At 42.3% G+C, this 23,780-nt stretch overlaps 1 protein-coding gene across 16 annotated transcripts in view; it reads right to left on the bottom strand.

The window, feature by feature from the left end:
* Positions 1-23,780, bottom strand: part of nfixb (nuclear factor I/Xb) — a 120,998-nt gene that overhangs the window by 13,715 nt on the left and 83,503 nt on the right. For 8 of the 16 annotated variants that reach the window (XM_088316704.1, XM_088316696.1, XM_088316706.1 and 5 more), the window contains 8 exons: positions 15,440-15,505; positions 12,742-12,816; positions 11,939-12,059; positions 10,267-10,302; positions 9,745-9,875; positions 7,849-7,923; positions 3,531-3,659; positions 581-756 (listed from right to left, as the gene is read on the bottom strand). In XM_088316704.1, the coding sequence (XP_088172830.1) occupies positions 581-756; positions 3,531-3,659; positions 7,849-7,923; positions 9,745-9,875; positions 10,267-10,302; positions 11,939-12,059; positions 12,742-12,816; positions 15,440-15,505 (809 nt within the window). The remainder of the gene's footprint in view (positions 1-580; positions 757-3,530; positions 3,660-7,848; positions 7,924-9,744; positions 9,876-10,266; positions 10,303-11,938; positions 12,060-12,741; positions 12,817-15,439; positions 15,506-23,780) is intronic. The other 8 variants (XM_088316709.1, XM_088316699.1, XM_088316697.1 and 5 more) reach the window with 5 other exon arrangements.

Here is a 23,780-nt window from a genome sequence, read left to right on the forward strand (position 1 = left end):
CAATACCAGTACCACAGAACCAAAGTCCAACTCAAAGGGGAACCACAGCGAGTGATGGAAACAGAAATAGAACACAGGACTGATATGCTTGACTAACACGTATTGTGAGTGACTGTCAAGTGTGTGGATGGCTGCAAAGTGGGTGGAGCCAAAGGAAAAAAAAAAAAAATCTGGAAGGATAACAACAAAATGAACATTTGACCTTTGACCTCATTAACAAGGCATGCTGTGGAGTGTTTTAGTTCTTCAGTTTTCAGCTAATTTCATTCGAAGTGAATGATGAAGAGATTTTTTTTCTCACAATATATATCAAACAAAAAAATGTTTTCACGGTAATAATTCATTTTAAACCTTCCAAATCATGCGATTAACGGTCATATATCCATTTTCCATTGAAACAATATTTTTAGGGACACTTAATGGAGTCACATTCCTCTTTTCCTAATAAGAGTGAGTTCAAGTTTCTCAGGTACCGTAATGAAAACAAAATGGGCCCTTGTGGCATTTACGGTACTTAATGGTCATGGATGGTACATTGTGGAAAAAAACAAAAAACAAAAAAACAGCCGATGAACCTCACCTGTCCGCCGGCCTGCCCTGGGCCATCAGCGCAGACAAACTGCACAAACTCCTTCAATGGATCCTGTCCGGGGTGGTGGTGGTAGCGGATGGTCGGGTGGGTGAAGTAGGGGCTCGACTGCTGGATGATGGAGGGCGATGGGAAGTGCAGGGCTGAGGCGGAAGCACGAGGACTCCCTGCAGACGGAGACGTTTGTGTTACACGACGGCGTGCGTGCCAATCAAGGGACAAGCAACAACCTGCGAGATGAATGATGTGAATAATGCCCGCACAATGATCACATCACAACAGGAATCATTAAAGTTTAAGTGCAAATCTAAAATGCAAATGTTGTTTTCTCATGAAAAGCTGTTTTAGGTTAATAGCTATGGTCAATGCTCGTAAAGTTTTATGATCACTCCAGTGATTCTATAAAGCTTTACAGAGGACAGCGCTCTACATCTCATGCACACACACACACACGCACACCCCAACTGCTTTCTCATGTGGACACTCACGGACACGCACACAAAAACAATCTTTCAGTCAGCAACATTCAAAGTCATACACGGTTCACACAAGCAGAGAACCAAAATGTCCACACATTCAAAATTAGACCTGCAGAGCTAGTAAAAAGGAAACGCACAACGAGATCTTTGAGTACTGCCTTAAGTTAGCAATGCCTGAACGCCTAGGAGCTGTTTCGAGAGTGTGACGCATTGGCATCGGTGCAACTTGACATTGACATCCTAAAGTAATATTCGATCCGACTTGCTTATTTCTTTTTCATGATACAAATTATCTTTCAAATAGGTAGCCCTAAGAAGAATCACAATCCATACATCCATGGTATGAAATTTAAAATCCATCACGGCTGAACCGAAGCGAGCGAACGATCCGACAACTCGTGTGACGCGTGAGTGAGGGGCAGTTGCGCCGACACAAAGCCCCCCTCTGTCAGACCTATATCCATTACTAAATCTACTTGATTTATATTAGAGGCCCATTCTTCCCCTTAACTGTGCCAGTCTGACACCCATCCCGTCCAAGCCCCCAGCTGCCCATGTAAGGCTGCCAACACTCTTCGGTACTTACGTCTTATACATTGTGCGCGCAAGTGTACTTCATGAGAGTGCCAACCCCTCCGCAGTACCCCCCAGAAAGGGGCCTATGTCTCCGAGCCCAGCAACACCTTGCACCCATGCCAGGCTGCCTGCACCCCATTGGTGCCGCCTCCCTCTTCCTATAGTCCCCCTGTTAATCCCATTAAGGACTGGGTGGAGGCCAAACTAGCCGAGAGTATAGGGGGTGGGTTGGGAAAAGGTTTATGGTGGTCGGGGTGATGATGAGAGGATACACTTTGGATCCTCCGCCCCTTCCACGCAGATGAATGGGAATAAAGGGACCAACGTGGGTAAAAGCACCACCTTGCAGAAGCAGTGCCGTGTGAGGGCGGCTCTCATGTGCGGCTCAATTCCACTTCTATGTCTCCTTTAGAGCCCTTTGCAGCATGTGTTTGATTTAAAAAAAAAAATACGGTGATGACGCGGTTGAAGCGTGGGAACAGCACCAAATTGAACACGACTAACAACGCTTTGGAGACAAAACCAAAAAAAAAATTTTTTAAAAAATCACATCTGAATAATACATGTCTGTAAATTTGTATATGCGATGGCGCTGGGTTTGCTGGCGCTTCAGCCAATCAACAGTTAATGATCGGCCTCATCGAGTCACACCGGATTGATGGCTCGATAAGCCTTTAATGTACCCGAACTACACAAAAAAGCTCATGGAAAATGATCTCCAGAGAGCTTCTTCTTTGGCTCGATTCACACATGTAGCCTTTCCGAATAGGAGAAGACCCTCCCCCGCCGCTTTATCTGTGCAGCGGCGATAAAATTAGGAGAGCTGCGATTTATTGTGTGGACTCGTTTGGCTTTTGTTTGATATCTGCTGTTATCATGAGCTTCTTGCTTCAGCGTGACGGAGGACCAGCTGGTTCACAAAAGCATTTCACTCCAAGTGCTAATCTTCTGCTCTTGCCAGTCTGTAGAAAACAGATGTGATGACTGGATCACTTGATCAATCAGTGTTACGGCAGATTCATAAAAATTAAAAAAAAAAAGTGATGATCCAATGAGAGGAAAGAAACGAGATAAACAATGAAAGGGTGACTTTCTGGTTTTTGGGCTGAAAAAATGTTTGCTAGAACTCTAGCTACTTGATTTAGGCATTGATGTTCAGTTAGCTTAATGTGTCTGGTTTAAGCTATGGTTCAAGGAACAAAGTTTACAAAATAACTTTTTTTTTAATTAAAGTATGAAAACTAATAAAAACGATTATATCCGAGATATGAGGCATTCAGTGGGCAAGGGAATGACCCCACATATGTATGTGTAATACATATGTAACTATTTCCATGGCACATGACTTGTCCTTCAAAGTGTATTCCTGAGCAATTTGTACGTGGAACATTCCTTGTATAAGCTCTCAGTAAACGTGGAGATGACAGAACCGGTACCAGAAGCTGTACGTTGCATTCAAAGACTACACACATCCTTTGACATTGATTCAAATGCATGGCAATCAGGCGAGACGGCAAGACGGAGCTCGAGCGCTTAAGTAGGCATAGAGGCAAATCATTTGCCACCCCCATCACCATCTACCAACAGAGAAGCACAGAAAAGCAAATGCCCGGAATCCCCAGAGCCGTCACCAGTTTGACCAAAACCCAAAAATGTTAGAAGACACAGCTGAGGAGGCAGAGGCGAGCATAGAAGAGCGACCTGCCAGATTTGAAATTCCCAGCCGCTCTCATTTCCCCGAAATACTGCTCCTGCTTTTTTTGCGTTTGGGGTGGGGTGGGGTGGGGCTCAAGTGGGTAGGAGGATAAGAAGGGGGGAGGAGGGGGGGGGGTTTGATGGGGGAGGAGGAGGGAGCGATTAGGGTCTGGGAGCTGGGTTGGTCTCACCTGGTCTCACTCCCGCCAGCATTGGCAGTGGGTGGTGGGTGAACGCCATGCGGGGGGACCTCGTCTGGGAGGACAGGGCGCTGAAATCGAATTTCCCCGGCTTCTTAAGAGAACCAGGCGATGACAGTCCTGGTAAAAAAAGGGGATCAACAAAATGGCAGAACAGAGACGAGGTTTTAATGAAACATGGCTACGTTGCTTACTTTGACTCTATTCAAAAAAAATTTTTGGATTGCAAGAATCAAATGATTATGATGAAATCAATGTTAGATCGTTTGAATCATCATTGATTTAGTAGAGTGGCTTAACAAAGACCGATGGGTCGACTACACTCGCTATTCATATTTGTGTACAGTTGGCGAGCTGTACCCTGGTTGTCAGAATTGGGCGTGGGATGTGGGGGGGGGGCAGGTTTTGGTGAGAGGCCATGTTTGAAGCAGTCAGAGTAAAAAAAAAAAAAAAATAGGCAAGTGACGGGGAGGGCGAGGAGCTTGACTGGGCGCAGAGTATCAGGAGACAGGAGAGCCGGGGAAATATCGTGGAGATCCAAATAGAATGTCCACTGAAGTGCGTCTACCACTGGTGCGCTTTGGCACACAGCGCTAACTAACACCTCCAAAGTCAAAGCAATGACTCATCACAAACCTCTTACAACCTCCTCACAAATCCATCCAGAGCAAAACGGACGCACGGGAACACGCAACTCAAACAGCAGCTCCATTAAGCCTCTTTATTGAATGAACGCGATTCGGGTTGGCCGGTGAGCCAGCACGGGCGATGCGACAGCAGACACTTTCCAACGATAACGGGCATTTTCATAATACCGCTTAAAGACATTATGGATCGTGTTATAATTACACACACATGCACACGCACGCACAAGCTGTTGAGACAGGGTGGTGAGAACCGGGCAAGGTGCCACTCAAGGCTGGAGGAAGGCTGCAGATGGATGGAAGGAGGAGTTCGGGGAACCGGTGGTGACGGCGTGGCCAGCACGCATGTACAAATATATTCAAGCGCCCCCATTCCTTGTCTATAAATGTCCGCTGAGGTGGAAGACCCAGATGAAACAACCGTCGTTTTGGCCCAACTCACCAGTGGACCAGAGACATGGGCAAAAGTGTGAACGCTCCAGATAAAAAAGGCTTGCTGTTGTGATCTAAGCACTGAGGGAATTTATTTTGATAATGCAAAAGGTGCAATTTGCAATTTTAAGGTTTGAGGGCCAGACCCAAAGGCCGCATTTGACCTCTGTAGAGTACCGCAGTGTTGACTTCATGCTGAAATAAAGCTCTGGATACAACAATCGACAAAGCCAGACACCAATTGGGAAGGAAAAGTATAGAATGGTATGTTGATGGAACACAAGGAGCGCATGTTTTTTCTCCGGCAGCATACTGAAGTCATGTTTGGCTTTTATCACATTTGCTTCAGAGGGCAGTCATTAGATTTTGTGAATAGTCACACGCTAAAATATTCACATTGAAATAAACCAAGATGTGGGTATTTTCAACTATGAATCAGAGACTTTCAGAAGGAGTTGGCGCTTTGCACTTTGCAAAAAAAAAACCCAAAAAAATAACATTACTGGGGATTATTCTCTCCCTACTTATCCACAATGCTCGAATACTTCCTTTGCTAAAATTGACTTTTCTTTTTTTAAGTTTGTAACTGTCTACCATCAAAAATAGTTTTTGGTTGTTTCGCAATGACAATCAGCAGCACTTCCAATTACAGAAACAGTTTTTTTTTTATTCATTTATTTCTTTAGTTTTGTCTTTGTCGCCTGCATTTTATTTTATGAACATTATTTATTTATTTATGTATTTATTTATTTATTTATTTATTTTTTACCTAAAATGTTACCTGATTAGCAAATACTCTGATAGTGATGGTGTGAGAATTGAGAAATTTTTTTTTTTACTTAATTTTTAATTGAAAAAAAATAATAATACTGATAAAGCTGACCACTGTCACGTAATTGATTTTGTTCTGCTTTGAAGGTTTTCACTATAGTGGAAAATGAATACATTTTATCAAATGCATTATCTATCATAATTATGTGTACGATTCACTCTTTGTCCAAGCACTCATAAATTTGTAAAAAGAAGCGCTGTTCCATGGTATGTACTGTGGTGGCTTTACAATTGGGTGAGAATAACTGATATTTAGCTTCCTGGGTCACGTTGTCGGATTTGACACATTTGTGTGGAAAAACCAGCGGTCTCAGTGGCCACTGCACAAGGAGACTGGCAGCCGATTGCTCCCAGGACCATCTAGCCTTACCATGTGAAGTGGCTGGCACCCACTCAAACCTCCAACTCTCACACTACAGGTTCTGAGCACACACTCAAACACAAGAATGCACATAAGTGCGAGAATAGCAGAAGGGTACTTCACAAACACTAACTCAGATTTGCAAAAAAAAAAATAAATAAAAAAATAAGTGCCTGAAAAGAGTGTCCCTGACTTGCTGACTAGCTTACACATCTCTTAATTGGCAAACAAATGATTGCACTTGAGTCAACGCAAGGACACCATGACAACATACACGCATCCAAACACACTTGTCAAAAGTCCACAAATACTTGGGAACACCCACCCCCCCGCCAAACGGGAAAGCAGCATTTAAGGATTTTCCCACCACAGAGGAGGCAAGCAGTTGGAGCGAGCGAGAGAGAGAGAGAGAGAGAGAGAGAGAGAGAGAGAAGAGAGAGAGAGAAAGAGAGAGAGAGAGAGAGAGAAAGAGCGAGAGAGAGAGAGAGAGAAAAGGCCATCACACAGCGAAAGTCATGATGAATCACATGATCACCTGCTAAGCATCAGAGCTTTTCATTCAGGTTGAGCGTAACCTCGAGAGCAGGCAGTCCCCTCTCCCCCCCCTGTCCTCCACCCCTCGATCACTCTCAACACCATCACCACCACCACGACCAGAGCAGATGTCTGCTGTAACCCAGTAGCTCCCTTCACTGCAGACACATGGAGGCACCATCTGGACTGGAACACAGTCCCTCTCCAGATTGGGCAGTGTGCATGTGTGAATGTATGTCATAGAACGAGAGTGTGATAAAAATCATGGTTTTGCACGTTCGTGCGTTTGCCTTTTGTTAACGTCGGTGAGAAAAAAAAAAAAATGAAAGCGTTGTCTCGGCGACAGAAGGCATCTTGTGCATTGATGATACATCTGGGTGCCTTTAGTCGTATTTGTTTGTGTCATGCGCCATCGTTCAGAGGCAGGTCTGCGGCAGGTGGGACGCCCTTCAACGGCTCTGTTTAGACAATCAAGAGCAGGAGAGTCCCAAACGCTATAATTCAACAGTTGCTCCCGTACCGCGTTCTAACAACACCCAAAGCACTGAGCTACATGCCGTTGACAACTTTATCTCGGGAAATTCCTTTTCATGCATGCAAGGATGGGATGAGTTTTGCACATGATGCAAAAAGGACGGAAGTGTGCTTAAATCTTTGGACACCGATGTTTGTTTTAGCTTTTATATATAGATGGAATATAAATTATGTGTGTGTTTGTATGAGCGCCGCCAAAATTAAAGCGTTAACTCTGGAGGGTAATACCCCCAAAAATTAACTCAGTTAAATATTTTAACTCAGATTTAATTTGCATACTTTGCAAATATTGAATTGGGGATTTTGTAGTCCTTTAAAGATATTATTCAAGTAAATATCTGTTCCAAGCTTCACAAAAAAATAGTCATTGAAAAATGAGATTAATTAAAAAAACAACACCCAACAAACAAACAAACAAAAAAAAAATATATATATAAAATAATTATATTTTATAAAAATATATTTTTAAAAATTGTATCAGATGAGAGCACTAGTATGTATACATGATTATATTTTTTTTACTTGATGGTCTTTAAACCAAGCTAGTGACGGCCAAAGACTTTTTCAAATCATCGTTTAACTCCTCATCTTAAATTAAACACAGTCAGGTTTGTTTTGATTTTTGCAGTCAGTAAATGTGAATGGTTTTTAATCTCCGGTCTTTCTTTCATCCCAAGATGGCAACTCAGACATACAAGGCGGTGAACACTGCAGAGATACTGGGCAACCAAAAGGCTTTGGTAAATCCATGGAGTACAACAGCAGACATCTGGCAGAAACATTACCCCACCCGGCGGCAGCATAGCCAGAAAACAAGACACACGAGCGATGAAGATAGGAAAGGAGAAGAGTTCACAGGTAAACGTCATTACAGAAAAGCCAGAAGGATGCAAGGTGAGATTGACGTGAGCCAAAGTAGAGCATATATAGCAAGAGTACATGTACACAGTAGAATGTTTAATGTTGCTCTAACCATGGTAAGGAAACTGCACTCCATCGCTCTCATGCTTAATCTTCCTCTCCTGCACACTGGCCAAATGGTGCTGCACTGAAAGGCCAAACAGGGGAGAAGGGAAGAGTTAACAATGGAAGAGGGGAGGAGAGAAGTCGACAGAAAAGGAAACAGATGGAAAGAATGAGAGGGGGGAGAAAAAGAGGTGGTGGTTAAATCATGGACATTAGGGAATTTACGTTGCAGGGTGCAGCAAGTGTGGACGTCTATTAAATAGTTTCATCGCTACGCCAGTGCGATTAAATGGCAGCATGTGAGTAGGAGTGACAGTGGGATGAAAAATAAAAACGGCATTTTAAAAAATACACAGTGCCATTGCAAAACACTAAATTAGCAGGACAATGAATTTGTTTTAATCCATAAACAGAAATTAAGATGAAAAATGTGCACTAAACTGATTTCTCGCATTTCAAGACATTATTTATCTGTATAAGATTATTTAAACTCCACTGAATAACACTTCATTCAACAGGTTGTTTTCATTGGAGATACTTGTATCTGGACCGCTGACAAAGCTAAGCATCAACATTGCCAAAAGCGAATGGTGGAAATGGACCAGTGGAGTTGGACACAGTTCCTGTTGGCCTTCTTCATGAATGGTGCAACTACAAACTGAAAATATTATTTTCAAAGTGTTGTAAGGAACCATTCGTAGTATGCAGTCCCACCTATGCCGGTATGTGAATAATTGTTGAATTAAACTCCATTATGGTCAAGCTGGTTATAATTTTATTTTATTTTATTTATTTTTTTAAATCCAGCTGTTAAGTACCGTTCAGTTGTATTTAACTTCTAAGCATAATATTTAAAAACATTTCAAAACATGTCAGCATCATTTCAGTGTTAAAATGGCTAAGATAATGAAAATAAAGTAAGGCGTCATATGCATGAAGCATTAAAGCATTCCGTTGAAGGAAAAGGGGTGGATGGTGGTAGAGACAAACAGTTTTTTGGTCCACTTCAAGTCAGTTATTTAGTTATTTATTTTTTAAATAGGAGGCACAGCCCTATTCTAGTATTATTATTATCATTTTTTTTTTATTTATTATTTATACAGACTTTTTTTTTTGACTGGTGTGTATCAAAATGGAACATTTATACAAACCTGCAGAACTTTCTTTGGGAAAATTAGAATAACTTAAATTATTATAGTTAACGAAAACTAACAAAATGGCAAACGTAAATTGAACAAATATTTTTCGTACCAAAAATTAAAGTGCTTTAAAAAAATCTGATAATGAACCGAAACTAATTATTTTTATAGAATTATTTTGAAAATATTTAAAAAAAAAAATTTAATAAAAAAAAAAACTATTTTCCATTACATTTATAAACTACGTACGTTTTAATTCCTTTTTTTACAATCCCTTACTATTGTCATTATTAGCCATGTTCCCATTCAACAAGCGAAATTGTGAGGCTTTGGAACTGAGATAATTTGAATTGCCAGACAGCTGTTCACAAATGACTTCTTTTTTCTTGCTTCTTTGTTTTTCATTCAGCAAAACAACATCTATGCCGCAACATTTTAAGCCAGGAACGGTTTTATAGGCTAGACAACTTTATTGCTTCTCTGCTCAATTGTCTTTCTCATTTAGTGCTGATTCACTGAAACTAAAACTACAGTACGTTTAAGTCCTCCAGAAAAGCCGCTGACATGGGAGAATTTGAGTTGACGCGTGGGCATTAAGGAGCAAAGAACCGAGTTCTACTCAAGAAAAAAATGTCCTAGTCTCAATCAAATGATTTATTTTGTTTTCATGTTGAAATGAATTTCCAACTGTTATCTGACTTGAAGTGGTCCTCATCTCAAAAGTTCAACAACTGAGGGCACGGTCAAGGTTGACGATAGCTTACCTGCATCGACATCATTAGGCCAACCGCTGGACTGCGAGCTGCTGCCAGCTGCCGGCGAACGGCCCGAGTAGAAGACGTCATCCACCGGGCTCTCCATCTCACTGTCGTCAATGGACTTGCGCTTGTTAGAGCTGAGAAGGAAGATGGAGGAGGTTGTTTGACTTTTCATTGTGCAAAGTACAGTATATATGACCTCCATTCAAGTTCAACTTTGTGTTATGTTTCATGCCACGGAGGACTAGAAGGAATACAAGACTACATTTTTACACAACATGCCTTACGTATCACCTTTCAGCCTACCACGAGAAACCAAACACAACGTTATGTGACGCTGGGATACATTCTGCATGTGATTGCACATTCTTATCGACTCCCACATCTGCGAACAATAAAATACAAGGGGCAGAAAGCGTACAAGCGCTTCAAATTGTGTGTGTGACAGCTTGCTTGGCTTTTGTGCGAGTGTGATGAAGGGATCTGCGTTACATTAGTATCAAGGGAGATATGCTGTGATGAGTGTACCTCCGTGGGAGACTTGCATAAAGCTCCATTTCAGTCCTGCAGCGTAAGATGAGCGGGGAGAGGACAAGGGAAAACAGACACGCAAAACATCAGACAGAATGACGGATGGATTGGTTGGTAAAATGAAAGGAAATGAGAAGGATTAGAGATGAAGAAGGAACAAAGGGGGAGGAGAAACCACCATCAAAAAAGTAGAACAAGCTAAGCAGAAGAGTACAGTAGAATTTAGACGTTAAAGAATTAGAAAATGAAGAGTTGGTAACACATCCAGTGGAACCACGGTTTGTGTACGTGTTTGCGGATTGAACGCAACGTTAGATACACTTGCACAATCGAAGATCTGAGCGGTTCTTTTGACAGAAATAACAGCAGTAAGTGATGGCCAAACGGTAATGGCAGATATTAGCACTAGTTTATCAGGGACGGGCAACTAACGGGCCCGCAGGCCACATGCGGCCCACACTCTGAGTGATCCCTCGATTAAATGTTTCTGTTGATATCTCGGGCTTTATTTTTCGACTGCTATCTTGTGTGCCATCGGCAAAGATGAATGAGTTTAAAGATAATTCAAGGTCAATGGGCTTTAATTGGAATAGCACTTTTAAAGCGCTTTAACACTGTCTCGTGATTCCCATAGCGATGACAGAACATCACGAGCATCGGCATCTTGCTCAAGGGCACTTTGTTATGATAACAATAGCTCGGGATTGAACCCGCGATCTGTGGGTTGGAATATGACCACTCTACCACTCGAGAGCTTCGCCGCCCAAAGTGAGGTTGTTGGTTTGTTTGTTTATTGATCACAGAAACACATAAGAGAAAATAAAAATATTCATAAAATAAAATAAATATTTAAAATAAGGCAATACATAACTGGTCATCATAAGCACAGTTTAAAAGGGGAGTAGGAAGAAGTAAGGCTTTAAATTAATACAGTATGAGGTCACTCATGGAGTATATGCCAACAAGAAAAGGAAAAATGTCAATATCTAGCTATCTTTCCATCACCTATAAATCTACTCTGTGCTATTTTAAACTCAACCAGATCATATCATTTCATAGTGTTCAATTGGATAAATAGCGCATTTGTTGGTTAATAATTCTAATTTTTTTTTAGTTTGAAAAGAGGGAGATACATTTTCCCATAATAAGTCAGGTATGGTAATAACAATGAACAAGATAGTGTGTGTAAAGACTTCTCCTTGAGGACATCCTTGGTTTTGTTCAGGATGCCTATGATTTTTGACATTTTAATTTTGACATTATTTATATGTGACCTCCAATTTAATTTTGCACTCAGCATTACTGTTTAACTAGTCAATGTAGCGAGAAACGAGGCAAAAAAAATAAAAAAAATAGATCAGATATCAGATGTTCTAATACTTTGGCTCACTTAAAAATGTTTTTCAGTCTGCATTAAAAAAAAAAAAAAAAAAAAGGAATTTGTCTCACAATTCTCGTACTTTGTCTTGTTAGTAAGCGAAGTATTATTTTAACAATATTATTGTGGTTGTAGTTCATAGCATATTGCAGTAGGCTTCATTACAGTCCTACACCACTCAGTACAACTTTCATCACCCCTACATCAACGACGACATGACTCTAAACTGAGTGATGTATTTTTAGAATGGATTGAGTCGCGAATAATTTGGTTAGATCACACATTAGGTACCTGGTGGAAGGAGTGGAGGTGATGGAGCGCCGTCCCAGGGTGACCTGGTTGATGTTGTAGTATCCAGGGCTGTCCAGGTCAGCCAGAGAGAAGCTCGGGCCAGTCGCCGTAGCTACCGGGGCTGCAAAATGCCAATACACAGATCAAACACGGTATTTTATTTGATTTTTTTTTAGTACAATATTTTTAAGATGACCAAAGGAAAAGTGATTCACATGTTTCAATTTATCTTGGGTGAAAAGCCAGATTCTAAATGTTCCTTGTCAGTGAGGAGCTGAGTGCACCTTTCAACGGATCTTCTTGGGGAAATACACTTTTACTTGTTGAGCACTTTTCTGCCTTCAAGGCACTCAAAGTGCTTTCACTCCGTCTCCACGTTCATCTACTTATGTGCAGCATCAGGAGCAGCTAGGGATTCAGTATCTCGCTGAAGCACAATTCAGCGTGGTTACAAGGCTTTAGAGTTGAAAAAAAAAAAATCTTTTTGATGCCGTTACGATTCTATCAGTTTTCATTGTGGCACTCGGTTCACCAGTGTGGATGGCTAACAGAGGAACGGAATGAATTATTTTGGATGAACATGTGAAACGCGTTAGTGAGCTCAAGCAAAAATTGTAATTTATGTCATAAATGTGCATTACACCCCGCCTCCACATTTTTACCAGTTGTTGTAAAACGAGCCGCTGCTGCGCTTCACTCAGCTGCAAGTGTGTTTCAGTGGATCGAGTGCAATGTGCAACAAATGATCGGAACTGTGCGTCTTTCTGGAGAGATTGACAGGGTAAATTATAGTTGTGACTCACTCTGTGACACGCGGACCAGCTCGGCTACGTTCCACACTCCTGAAGTCACAAAGCAGTCCTGGAAACTCAAGTGGCCTGTGGAGAAAGCAGAGTGAGTGAGTGAGAGGGCTGCGCGGCATGTCGGAGATATGGACATACAGTACATACACTATTTTGGTCGGCTGGTGCCCGTGCGCTCGGCCTAAAAAATTTCCGTCCGGTAGTCTACAGTGTTTGGAGCCATGTTGTATGAAGGTCGCAATTAATAAACGGAGAATTTGCTAACAGAAAGTAGTCTGAGCTCTGCCTCATAATTTTCGAGCCGGGGTCTAATTCAGCGAGTATGTGAATTTGGTAGACGCTCTTACACCTCACCGGGCGGTCCTGCTACACCCATCAGCGCTTCTGCAAATTTAATTCTAAAAAGTAGACTAGATCTTAGACCCGCTGAAAGTAGGTCTAACTCCGGGAGTGCAACGTGATTTTGGTAGATTTGATTGAGGTTGGATGTGTATGGTGGACGTCGTGGTAGTTCATTCATAAATATGACACCAGCGTAGGATAATCCCACTGAATTGTAAAAATCAATACCCGATTACAACCGCAAGGGGAGATCTTGCAGTTTTCATGAAAATACCCCAGTGGGTCGATTTCTCGTTCCGCAATGTCAAGTACGGTGTACTCGGGCATACTGCTCCCGGACCGCCCTGATTTTCATGCAAATGAGGGATGCCACTAGGATTGGCCTGGAAAAGACACCGTCCATCCCACAACAGCGCACAAAGGCACAAACTGTGCGCCAAGGCACAAAAATAAGGCCCATGTTGTATTATACTCTCCGTGAGCATGCTGAGAAAAAAATGCAAAATGGTTGACACGCAGCCCGTGTCATACAGTGCGAACATGTGTTTTCCATAAGCGACAGGAGGTCTTTTGGTTCCGACATGTTATTCTTTTCTCTTTTGAGAGTTGAGCGCACACACCAATTAGGTTGAACTAGAGGGTATAATGTCCACAAGGACAGCACTATAATGTATATACTGACGTTATTTTGGTCGACTCGATGTAAAAACTTCATTTCGTGCCGGCGCATAGCTAGTCTACCGTCTTTGAGGCAGTGTTGCGCCTCTCTGGGAGATCCGGCGCACGGAGTTGCATTGCCATCGACCCACCCGACAATTTGGTAACATAAAGAAATCTGTGATCGGTGAGGTAACGGGAGCATCATCATTTTTGGGCTGAGGCAATAGTCGAGTTGAGTGCTACCGCAGCGCATCTGCAAATTGGGCTATAAAAATTAATCCAGATTTTAGACTCGGGAAAAGCGGTTCTAACGCGAAGCGCAGGTGGTGTAACGCGATATAGGCAGACGAATTCGGCGCTGCGTGGAAATTTATGATCAACGTCATGGCGTTTCCTTCGGAAATATGACATCGGCGTTGGACTTCCCACTCGGCACAAACACAGGGCCACATTAATACGAAATAAAACATGAATAATTACCCTTATCATTTGTAATAGCGTAACCACATCAGCAATACGACCAGGTCAATTTGCCCTAAACTTTGTAACATTTTCACAAAAAGCCGGAAGAACGGCGACATCTCAAACTCACCCGTAACATTTTTGTTCAACATATTGCGGGATTGAGCAAGTATATCCCCTTTAAGATTTGAGACCCTAAGTAGAAGAACAATAGTGCTCTTTCCCTCCTCCTTTGTGTATTCCTCCGACAAACTGAAGGTATAATTTACTTTTAAGACACTGCGGTGAGTACAAATACACAGCGAATACTTTTTAAGTGACCAGGGCATGGTCAGAAGAAAGAAGCCAAAACAATAAACACACATGCTAAAACACAATCAAGATTTGTCAGCGTTAAAAAAATGTCACATTTTGAAATAAACACGGTCTGATTGTATGTCTTTAGTTTCCCGCAAAGTTTGTCAAAGCAGCCAAACTCACAAACACTCATGTTAGCACCGTGGGAAGTAGTTAGAAAAAAAACATGATTACTAAAAATGTATTATATTAGATTAGATCTTTCTGGACTGGACAAAGAGCATTCATAGGTGCCGATTTTTTTTTCTCAATACAAAAACTGCACAGTCTAATTTACAGTTTCGCCTTGGCAGTTAGAAGTGGCCTACAACGACACATCTTCACACCGTGTGAGGGTTAGATCTCATTAGATTGTCCTGGTGAACAAATGCTGTGGCCCCTCTATAACGTGGCTCATTTTAATTTCTTCCCTCCATCCATCAGCCTATCACTTCTCAGTTCCTTGCATTGTTTATCTCCTCACTCCAAGCCCCTTCCTCATTTCCCTTCTGCTCCTCCATCTCATGCTCTCCATTCCGTCAAGCACCGTCAGGGTTAACCGCAGCGGCGACAGCGGATGAGGTCAGCGTATGAGGTCAGCGCCAAGCTCCGCAGCGGCCATGTGGTTCCCATCTTCTAATAACGTCAGTGTGATTTATGACCGGCCCACCACAATCCCCACACTACAGTACCATCAGCTCTCCTTACCATAATAAACCGACCCAACTCTGTTGGGACTCACTTGCTCTCAGAGAGGCCTCTATGTCCAGTAGGTGTAGTACATGCACATGTGTGCGTTTGGATCTATGCAGGCCCATGCTGACAGTCATTTGAAACCATTTATGCAAGTATGTGTAATTCACTAAATTGTGAGATCAGTGTATAAATGCATCGTTACCATTTGGCGGGGGCTTGACATCTGTCTCTCCTTGCTGGTTTGAGTTGTCTGATTGTCCTGATTGTTCTGAAACATGACAAAAGTGAAAGAGTCAAGATTATTCAGGTGGACAGGGGGATGAAACCATTTTACACACATACACATTTATATGTAGATGTAGGAACATATATATATATATATAAATATACATTTTTACACACGAATTGGGTCACTCTTAAAGCAGATGCATTGACTGATTTTCTTGCTCCAGGGCTCCGTCAATAGCTGTCAATTTTTTACATTTACTAGAAACTCAAAACACATTTAGTACTATGCTTAAGAACGAAGGTATTAGGCTTGAAAACAGTGAATAACTCGGCGACATGACAATTTTAGACCACAAATGGGGGAAAAAAAAAATCAATCCGCAGCTTTCCTCAGAGAATCAAGCGATATTGGAAATGCATTTTACCCCAATTTAACTCATAAAAAGGCAAATTATATGCTTGTATTTTAGACCGCATTTCCAATAAAATGTGTCAGTGCATTATCCTTTTTATAGTCTGTTAAAAGTGTTTTTTTCCCCCTCCGACTCACATTATTATTATAGCTCGGTCCCAGAGCAGTGTCGAGGTGAAACATTAAGGACTAAGGCTCCCCAGAGGTGATTTGTCAGTCAAGGAATAATTGTGGCAAGTACATTTTAAGCAATGTTTGGATTGTGTTTTCTACTTTCGTAACGGCCTGGGTCATCTTAAGTTTGTTGTGGTTTCAAGAAACACAAGCTTCCCCAACGCTGGTATGTAAGATGAGGGGGTGACAGTAAAAATGTACATTTTTTTTGGCTTGTGGGAATTTGTCTGGAGTGTATCGCTGCGTGTTTATGTGAACTTGTATTGGGACCGGCAGTTGCCTGCTTCAACTCAGTTTGTTTGGCCTACTTAAAGCAGCGTTGTGGAGCTTTATGGTGCGTACCATTCAAGCTCATTAGCACACAGAGCTGTGGCATTGAGGCCTTCCAGGGCCAAGAGGGGAAAATTTGGCCCGGACCAGAATACGGCCCCTTGCAGCCGGTACTCTGCCCCCGAATCTCAAAGTCCTCAAAGCCCAAATCAGTGCCTCGATCTTGGGTGGCACTCAAGCTTCGCTTGCCAGCTCATTGCAGCACCATTCACAGTGTCTGCCCATCAACACACAACAAAAAGAGACACACATAATCACCTCCTCGCTCTGGGTCAGAGAGAAGAGATGCGATACCCAGGAAGATGGTCGACATTTTTTCATATTTTGACCACTGTGCCCTCCCGCAGTCCAACTTCATGAAAATTTTCCTCATTTCCTATCGCCCGCCGTCGTCCTCTGTTTTTCTTTATCTATCATGCTGTCGCTCCGCAGCATCCTGGCAGCCATCTTAGCGCTTGGCAGCCATCTTAGGTTTGGCGGTACCCATGCATTCCTGCTAGCTGACGGCACCCCCAAAACAACACGCACATACACACCCACACAGAAATGCGCGTGGCGTTTTTTTTTGTTTCACACAGGCACAATGGTCTTAAAGATAAAACGACAGCGTGTATGTATTGTTAATGGAGTGCAGCGGGATGCTTGACTGCAGTCCTGCGAGGTCCGCGTTGCCATAAAAGTCAAAGTTTAATGAAACTTAGTATGTCAAGCATACTCGTATAGCATTGTGAAGGAGAACATTACATTTCCAACCTTCCCTTCAGCTTAGCTATAAATTCTATCGACCAAAAGTAACATAGGAGAATATCATTATCTGACGACTGTTATACTATACTAATGTTTATTAAAGTTCTTAAATCCATAATAAATGCAACACAAAGGATGTACCGGTAAGTGACTCAAACCACCATTATTTTTTTTTTTGGAGGAAACAGCAATTTTGCCTAAACCAAGTACAATGTCAAACACTATACATTGACAAAATATTACTGATGAGATAACGATAACTCTTGTACCAGCAAGAGGACAGTACTGGACCGCTGACATAAATCCAAATCAACAAAATAATAGCTTCACCAGGAAAGCCAAAGCCCAGACCTAAATCCAAATGAGATTCTGTGAAAGCAATTTAAGTAGTAAAAATTAAAAAAATAAATAAATAAAAGCTAAACAAGCATATCAGTGCCATGAAATAATGTAGTTTTAAATTTTATTCTCTTTTTTTTTTTTAAGTTCCTGCATGCACGCCTTGACTGAACTCCACAGAAAGTCATAGGGGGCCCATGGTAGAGGGGGGGCGCAGTGTGTAGAGACACTCCTCTGTCACAATGAACAATGGACAACCTATGTATTGTGACGAGCACCTTGCTCCGGCTGATGCTCTGTAGACCACCAGTAGGGCAGAAGCACTGCCAAATAGCATCTCAGACCCGCAGGCTCATGTGTGCAACCCGGCAACAATCACCTATTACACACACCCACACACACCACTGTGGTGCATGTAACCCCACGAGCCTTTATTAACACACGTTCATATTCTCACGCGCACACACACAACATAAATTCATTTCCTTGCAAAAATGCTATTACACACACACATATTGAAACACAGATGAATCACCCTTATCTAGTGCACACAGTCGCCCCAAGGCCCCCCTGGTAATGCCCCTCCAAAGATAATACACAAACATACACAGGCCACCAAATACACCATGTTATCACTCTTACCACACACATTATGCCGCCCGGTCAATACAGTGTACTCCTACTGATATACTCCTCACACTTGTAAACAAAGGTTAACAGCAACACCGGCTTTACAATTTGCATCTTGCAAATCCGACACATGCACAGGCTACAACTCACACTCAGGTAAATGTAGACAGACCCAAAGAAAAAAAAAAAACCCAAACACTTCATCACTCAATGACACACAAGCGCAGGGGTACATCATTAAGAGACACTTGAACTTGTAAAAAAAAAAAAAAAAACACCAAAATCACTCACATGCAGCCATTGTTGGCACTAATGGAGGCGTTTAGAGTGTACGCATTCATACAGTATGTGAGCGCTGATGACACAAATGGCCTCTCCCCCCCACTAACGATTTTCTTGAGTGCTTGCACATCACAAACACTCACAAGCAAACACACCTGTGAACTAATAACGTGCCTTGATGATTACCGTTTATTTAGTTATTTTTTGGGGACTAATGACATACAGGCGCCATCAAGGAAAAGAAAAAATCTTCTTCTCAAGTAGTTATCTATTATTCTGATATTTAGTGATAAAATTGTTCGACCGCTTTTGGTTCTTGAAAGTGTTTAAACGGTTTCCAGTTTTGCTAAGACCCACACAGCAACTTCTGGTAGCTTCATAATATCACACCTTAAACAATAAATGTTTGTGTAGTAATTAAGTAATAATTACATGTAATAAGTAAGATGATGTATGCCACTGGTTTCTCAGTTTTACTCAGGCCACGCTTGGACACAACTATGTCTGATAATAAAACTAAGACGTTAACTTATTAAAGCATGACCTTTTGACCCTTGTTTCTTTGCATTGGGGCCCCCAAATCATTCCTGTTCCCAAACTTGCTGAAAGTTTTACATGGGTCAGGTACGCAAACATGGAAAAAGGTAGCCGCTTCGCTGCGACTGTCAACTTTTGGTTTCGTCACCGCGGCCCTGCTCTCTGCGCACTGTGTCATTTAGGGCTCGCCGTGCAGATGCAGACATGGTTCACTTCACAGTCAAATGATAGGGGCCTCCACCTCCGACTGCTTGAAAGCTCTGCGGACAAGTCCACCACTGTTCTCACCCACTTCATCTCTGTCTTCCCTCTGCCACTCTCTTTAGCTGCCTATTCATCTGTCGAGATGAATTATGGCATCTCGCAGTGCTGGTCCAAACCTAGTCATTCCAGCTACAGTGTGCGGCTACCGGCAACAGCTCAGTATCAGACTCTGGGTAAATGTGGGAAATCTAGTTGTGGTGTTGTGTCCACACATCTATGGCCAGATGTGATGGAAACTTCGAAAGGGGAATTTTGCACGGATCGAATTTAGCATGCACATTCACAAGGCAAGCGCACAGATGTGGAATACAAGGGTAATATGGAACATTCAGAATTTGATGATATTTGGCATTTTAGGCAATCACAATGTGTCCTACGAGACAGGATTCCCATACGTTGTATCAACTACTGCAGTGCTTCTCGATTATTTTCTGTTACGCCCCCCCTCGCAAGAAGAAAAAAAATTGAGCCCCCTTACCACCACCCACTCTCCGCCGCAATTATAAATAACAGAATTTTCATTGCAAAACAAACCTACACCGGAGAGTTAATGCTCACTGCGCACAATGGGCAATGCGAGCGTCACTGCCAACTACTGGAGTGGATGTGCAATTACACTTGATTGTAGTATGGCGGGAAAAAAAAGCATGTTCCTCAGGCCCGCCCCTCTATTTGAGAAGCACTGAACTACTGCGTTTCGACAATACACGACACAGATGACTAAAAAAATTTAATCCAGCAGTATCATACAATGACTCTGTCAATGGCGTCTTACACCATTCTTGCAGATGTAGTTTGTCGTAGGGTGAAGCATAGCACCGAGGTGTCTCTAAGATTTTTCCGCAGGCTAATCAAGGGAATCATGGAGAAAGAAAGTCAAGTCAGAACTTTTGACACGACTTCTGCATTGGATCTCACTTGATTCTGCAGGTGTGCCTAATGTGGTGGTTAATGAGTGCATAGCATCACATTTATGTGTCTCCCCCACTTTCAATTTTCTCAGCCTCTTGAACCCCCCGCCCATCTACTAGCCTCTGGATAAAGAAACCCAACCAACCTCCCCAATTGGGTTTCGCTTAAGAGGTTTATCAGTATGTTGCTAAACATTCTGACCCTTTTTTTAAATCTTTAATGCGCTTAAAATGTTCCAAACCCTCCTAATCCCCACGGCTATCCCACACAGATGTTCACTCGGCTCTTTTATTGGACTTCATTTCAACATCTTTTTTTTTCCTTCTCCTCCTCCTCCTTCACCCACATCCACATGCTCTACCTATTCTCTCCTCTGGTTCTACGCAAAATTTAGGACGACACTGTTTCTTAGATTAGCGACCATCCTCATCAGTCTCAATCGCCTTCAGGTGAAGCATATTGCAATTGTGTTTTTCTTCAAAGCAAATAAATGAGAAAAGATATTGTTCTCCCTAAAAAGAAGCCTCTTCCTTTGGAATTTGAAGACAAAGACTTGATGAATGTTGTTTAAACATCTTATGATTTCGATAAGAAAACAACGGAACAGTGTGGTAACTCCTCGTGGAGCCACTCGCACATTTCAAAGTGTTCATTATCCATTTTGGCGGTAGCAAAATATTTTGTGGTGTATTTTTAGTCACATCTGGAGGAAGACGGTAAGGATGCTGACGCTGGGCCACTGTCAAACTAATACGACTATTAAAAGACGACAGTCTGGTCTGATGGCTGATTTAGTATTAATGGTAGAAGCGTGTGCACACAAATGAAGACGAAGCCGTCTGAAATTTTTGGGAATAGCATCAGGATTTTCTGCTTTAGGATGGATTTCCCCCTTGCACTATTTTTGGTGCTTTCCTTGAAAGTTATTTTGGCCACCACTCCCTAACTATTAAACCAGCAGCTTCACATCCGGAAAGTTCCCCTATGTTAAAGGAAACAGAGTGGCAATTACAATCTCTTAAAACACTAACCAGAGACTACGCAATCATTTTATTGCTGTACGACCTACACCAGTATTTTTTTTTTTTTTTTTTTATGAAGTCCCTTGATTAGCCGGTATGTCATTACATGTGACAACACAACACGAGGCGATTAATTGTGAAACGTGTTTCGGTGCTTTGCTCAAGTGTGACTGTGTGGGGGTGTGAGGCTAAAAATATGGCGCTTGATTTACATGGATGTGATATTGTGTCTTATATGTCTCTTCTGATAGTGTATATGTTGAAGCAAAAAAAAATGTCTGGCGAGCACATGTTGAGGCATAGTTGGAGATAAGCATGTAAACATCTGTGACTGAGGGCTGAGCACTTGCGTGTGGGAGGGAGACAGCGATTTTTTTTTTTCTTTAAAACACACAATCATGTGGTTAGTGTATGCATGCTCATCGCTAGCCTGCGTGAGCGTCACATTGGATGAACATCTATGTTTTTCTTCCTTTCTCGCTGTACATGCATGAGTATGTGCACGTGCACGGCATAGCCTGAGCCCTCTGCCAGCAAGAAGCAGGTGTGGGGAGGCAGCCCTTGTATTGCCCGTTGCCCATCTGCGTGGCCGTCTGTGTGCCGCCTGCGCCCTCCCAGTGCCAATGCCATAGAGTGGGGAGGCGGGGGGTGAGAAGGGCCTAAAGGGAATCAACCATGGGAGAGAGACGAGGGCAAGGGATGGAAAGATGGAGGGCTGAGTGTGTGTGTGAGGGGAGGGGGTGGCTGGCTGGCTGGCTGCCCATGAATACCCCCCCCCCCCCCCCCCCACACACACACACACCCTGTTTCTTTTATCTTTTATCTGTGCCTATGCTGATGAGCTGTGATGTACAGGGGGAGCTGGACAAGAGAAAGGAAGGGGGAGAAACGTCTGCTTGTTCTCATGGCTTTCTGTAGAACACCGACGGCTATAATAAAGCTTGGCTTATATGCCACATTAATATGATACTTTGTTTTCCAATAACGTTTTATTTTTCCAGAGAAGCATTCCGCATTTTTCCTGCATCATAACTGATTTGAAGCTACTTTATTATAGTAGATGAGGATGTAATTCTGCTATTTGGCCAGCAGATGTCCTATGTTAGCAACGGGACACATGGCATGCTGGCAAAGACGTGAAATAAATCAACCTCCATGAGAGTAAGTTCAGGAGAGTGGTGGAGTTTTTTGTTTTTTTCCACTTTGGCATATTTCACTTTTGTCCGACCAAATATTTGTGGCGTCGAAAATCTCCTAAAGTATTTATTCAAACTGTTTTGTAATTTTTTATTGTGACTTTTCTTATTACTTGCTTGAACTCCAGCAATATAACAGAAGCAGAGGTGACCTGAGATGCAGAGTGAAAAATACTGTACTGGTACAGTATGTTCCATGTCAAAAAAAAAATGTACAGCGTAGAAGTTCAAAGCTGAAACGTGTCATTGTACGAGCATGTGTGTTTATGCGGGGCATAGTCTGGGCAGAAGTGGAAAAGAAGATCATGTGATGCCAGGCTTTGCCAGGGAATGTGGGGAGAGAGGCTGAGAATGAAGGGGGAGGGAGACAGTGAGGGGAAAAAATGGCGGCAGAAAAAGAGGGAGTAGAGACAGACAGTTTAGAGAAGTAGAGACAAGAAAAAGACAGAAAGAGGAGTGAATGCGGCAGGAAGAAAAGAGGGTGGGGGGGTATTGTGAGAGCTGTGGGAACATTTTGCCCCGCCAAGAGAGGCGAAGAGAGAAGGAGAGAGGATAAAAGAAGGAATGAGAAAGAAAGAGACTTGTTGGCAGAGCAGTGGAGGAGAGCTGGGGGTTGAGGGTGGGGGTTGTTGCAGTATATGTTGGGTGGGCACCGGCTACTATGCAGCCATTCGATCAGCGACACATTAACGGTATAGATAAGCAAACGTACAACACCAGAATTACTACTTGAAATAAATCCAAATTGGATAGAATTGATATTTAATATATCAAAATCAATATTTTTTTTTCACGACGTCAAACAAGACCTCATGGATCCTCACTGTGAATGGTTTGGATCATTATCATATTTTCAAATGAGAAACGGGTGCAAGAGAGTCATCTCACACATTTTAGAAAAAAAATATCAACAGAGGTAGAATTCGATTTTTTTTTTTTTTTTTTTTTTTAAACATTCATAGGCCTCCGGTGGAATCCAACCTGAGCCAGAAAACACCAACAATTTATTTTGAGTTTGTGAACTAAGCAAATAAACACTCCCAACTCTATCTGGAGCTTGGAGGACATCTTTAACGAGAGCTGTAAAACTCCACAGAAACACATAAAATAGGCCTGTAAAAATAATGTGGGCGCTGCATAAATGCTCATTTGGGCTAATGAATGGCTGCACATCATCCCTTCACGATTAAGATAGAGGCAAAATATCGAATACGCATCATTCAAAGGTACGTCATCATGCTTTGGCTTTCCACATTCTCAGATGTGTTTGAGTGGAAACATCTTTCTTCTGTATGTTGCATGTATATCTGGGCCAATACGGGCTGTATTGAAAGGTATCGGGTACTCGCAAAGGCTACCGATACCAGCCACCAAAACTGAAATCTGACATTGAGGAAGTGTCCCTCACCAGTAGTTGGTGGTACACTAAGGCAGTTTGAAGCATCAACGTCCGAAATGCAGAAAGGTTTT

Source organism: Idiotropiscis lumnitzeri, chromosome 15, assembly GCF_059441095.1.
Source record: "Idiotropiscis lumnitzeri isolate Australia: NSW breed Sydney's pygmy pipehorse chromosome 15, RoL_Ilum_1.0, whole genome shotgun sequence".
Lineage (NCBI taxonomy): Eukaryota > Metazoa > Chordata > Actinopteri > Syngnathiformes > Syngnathidae > Idiotropiscis > Idiotropiscis lumnitzeri.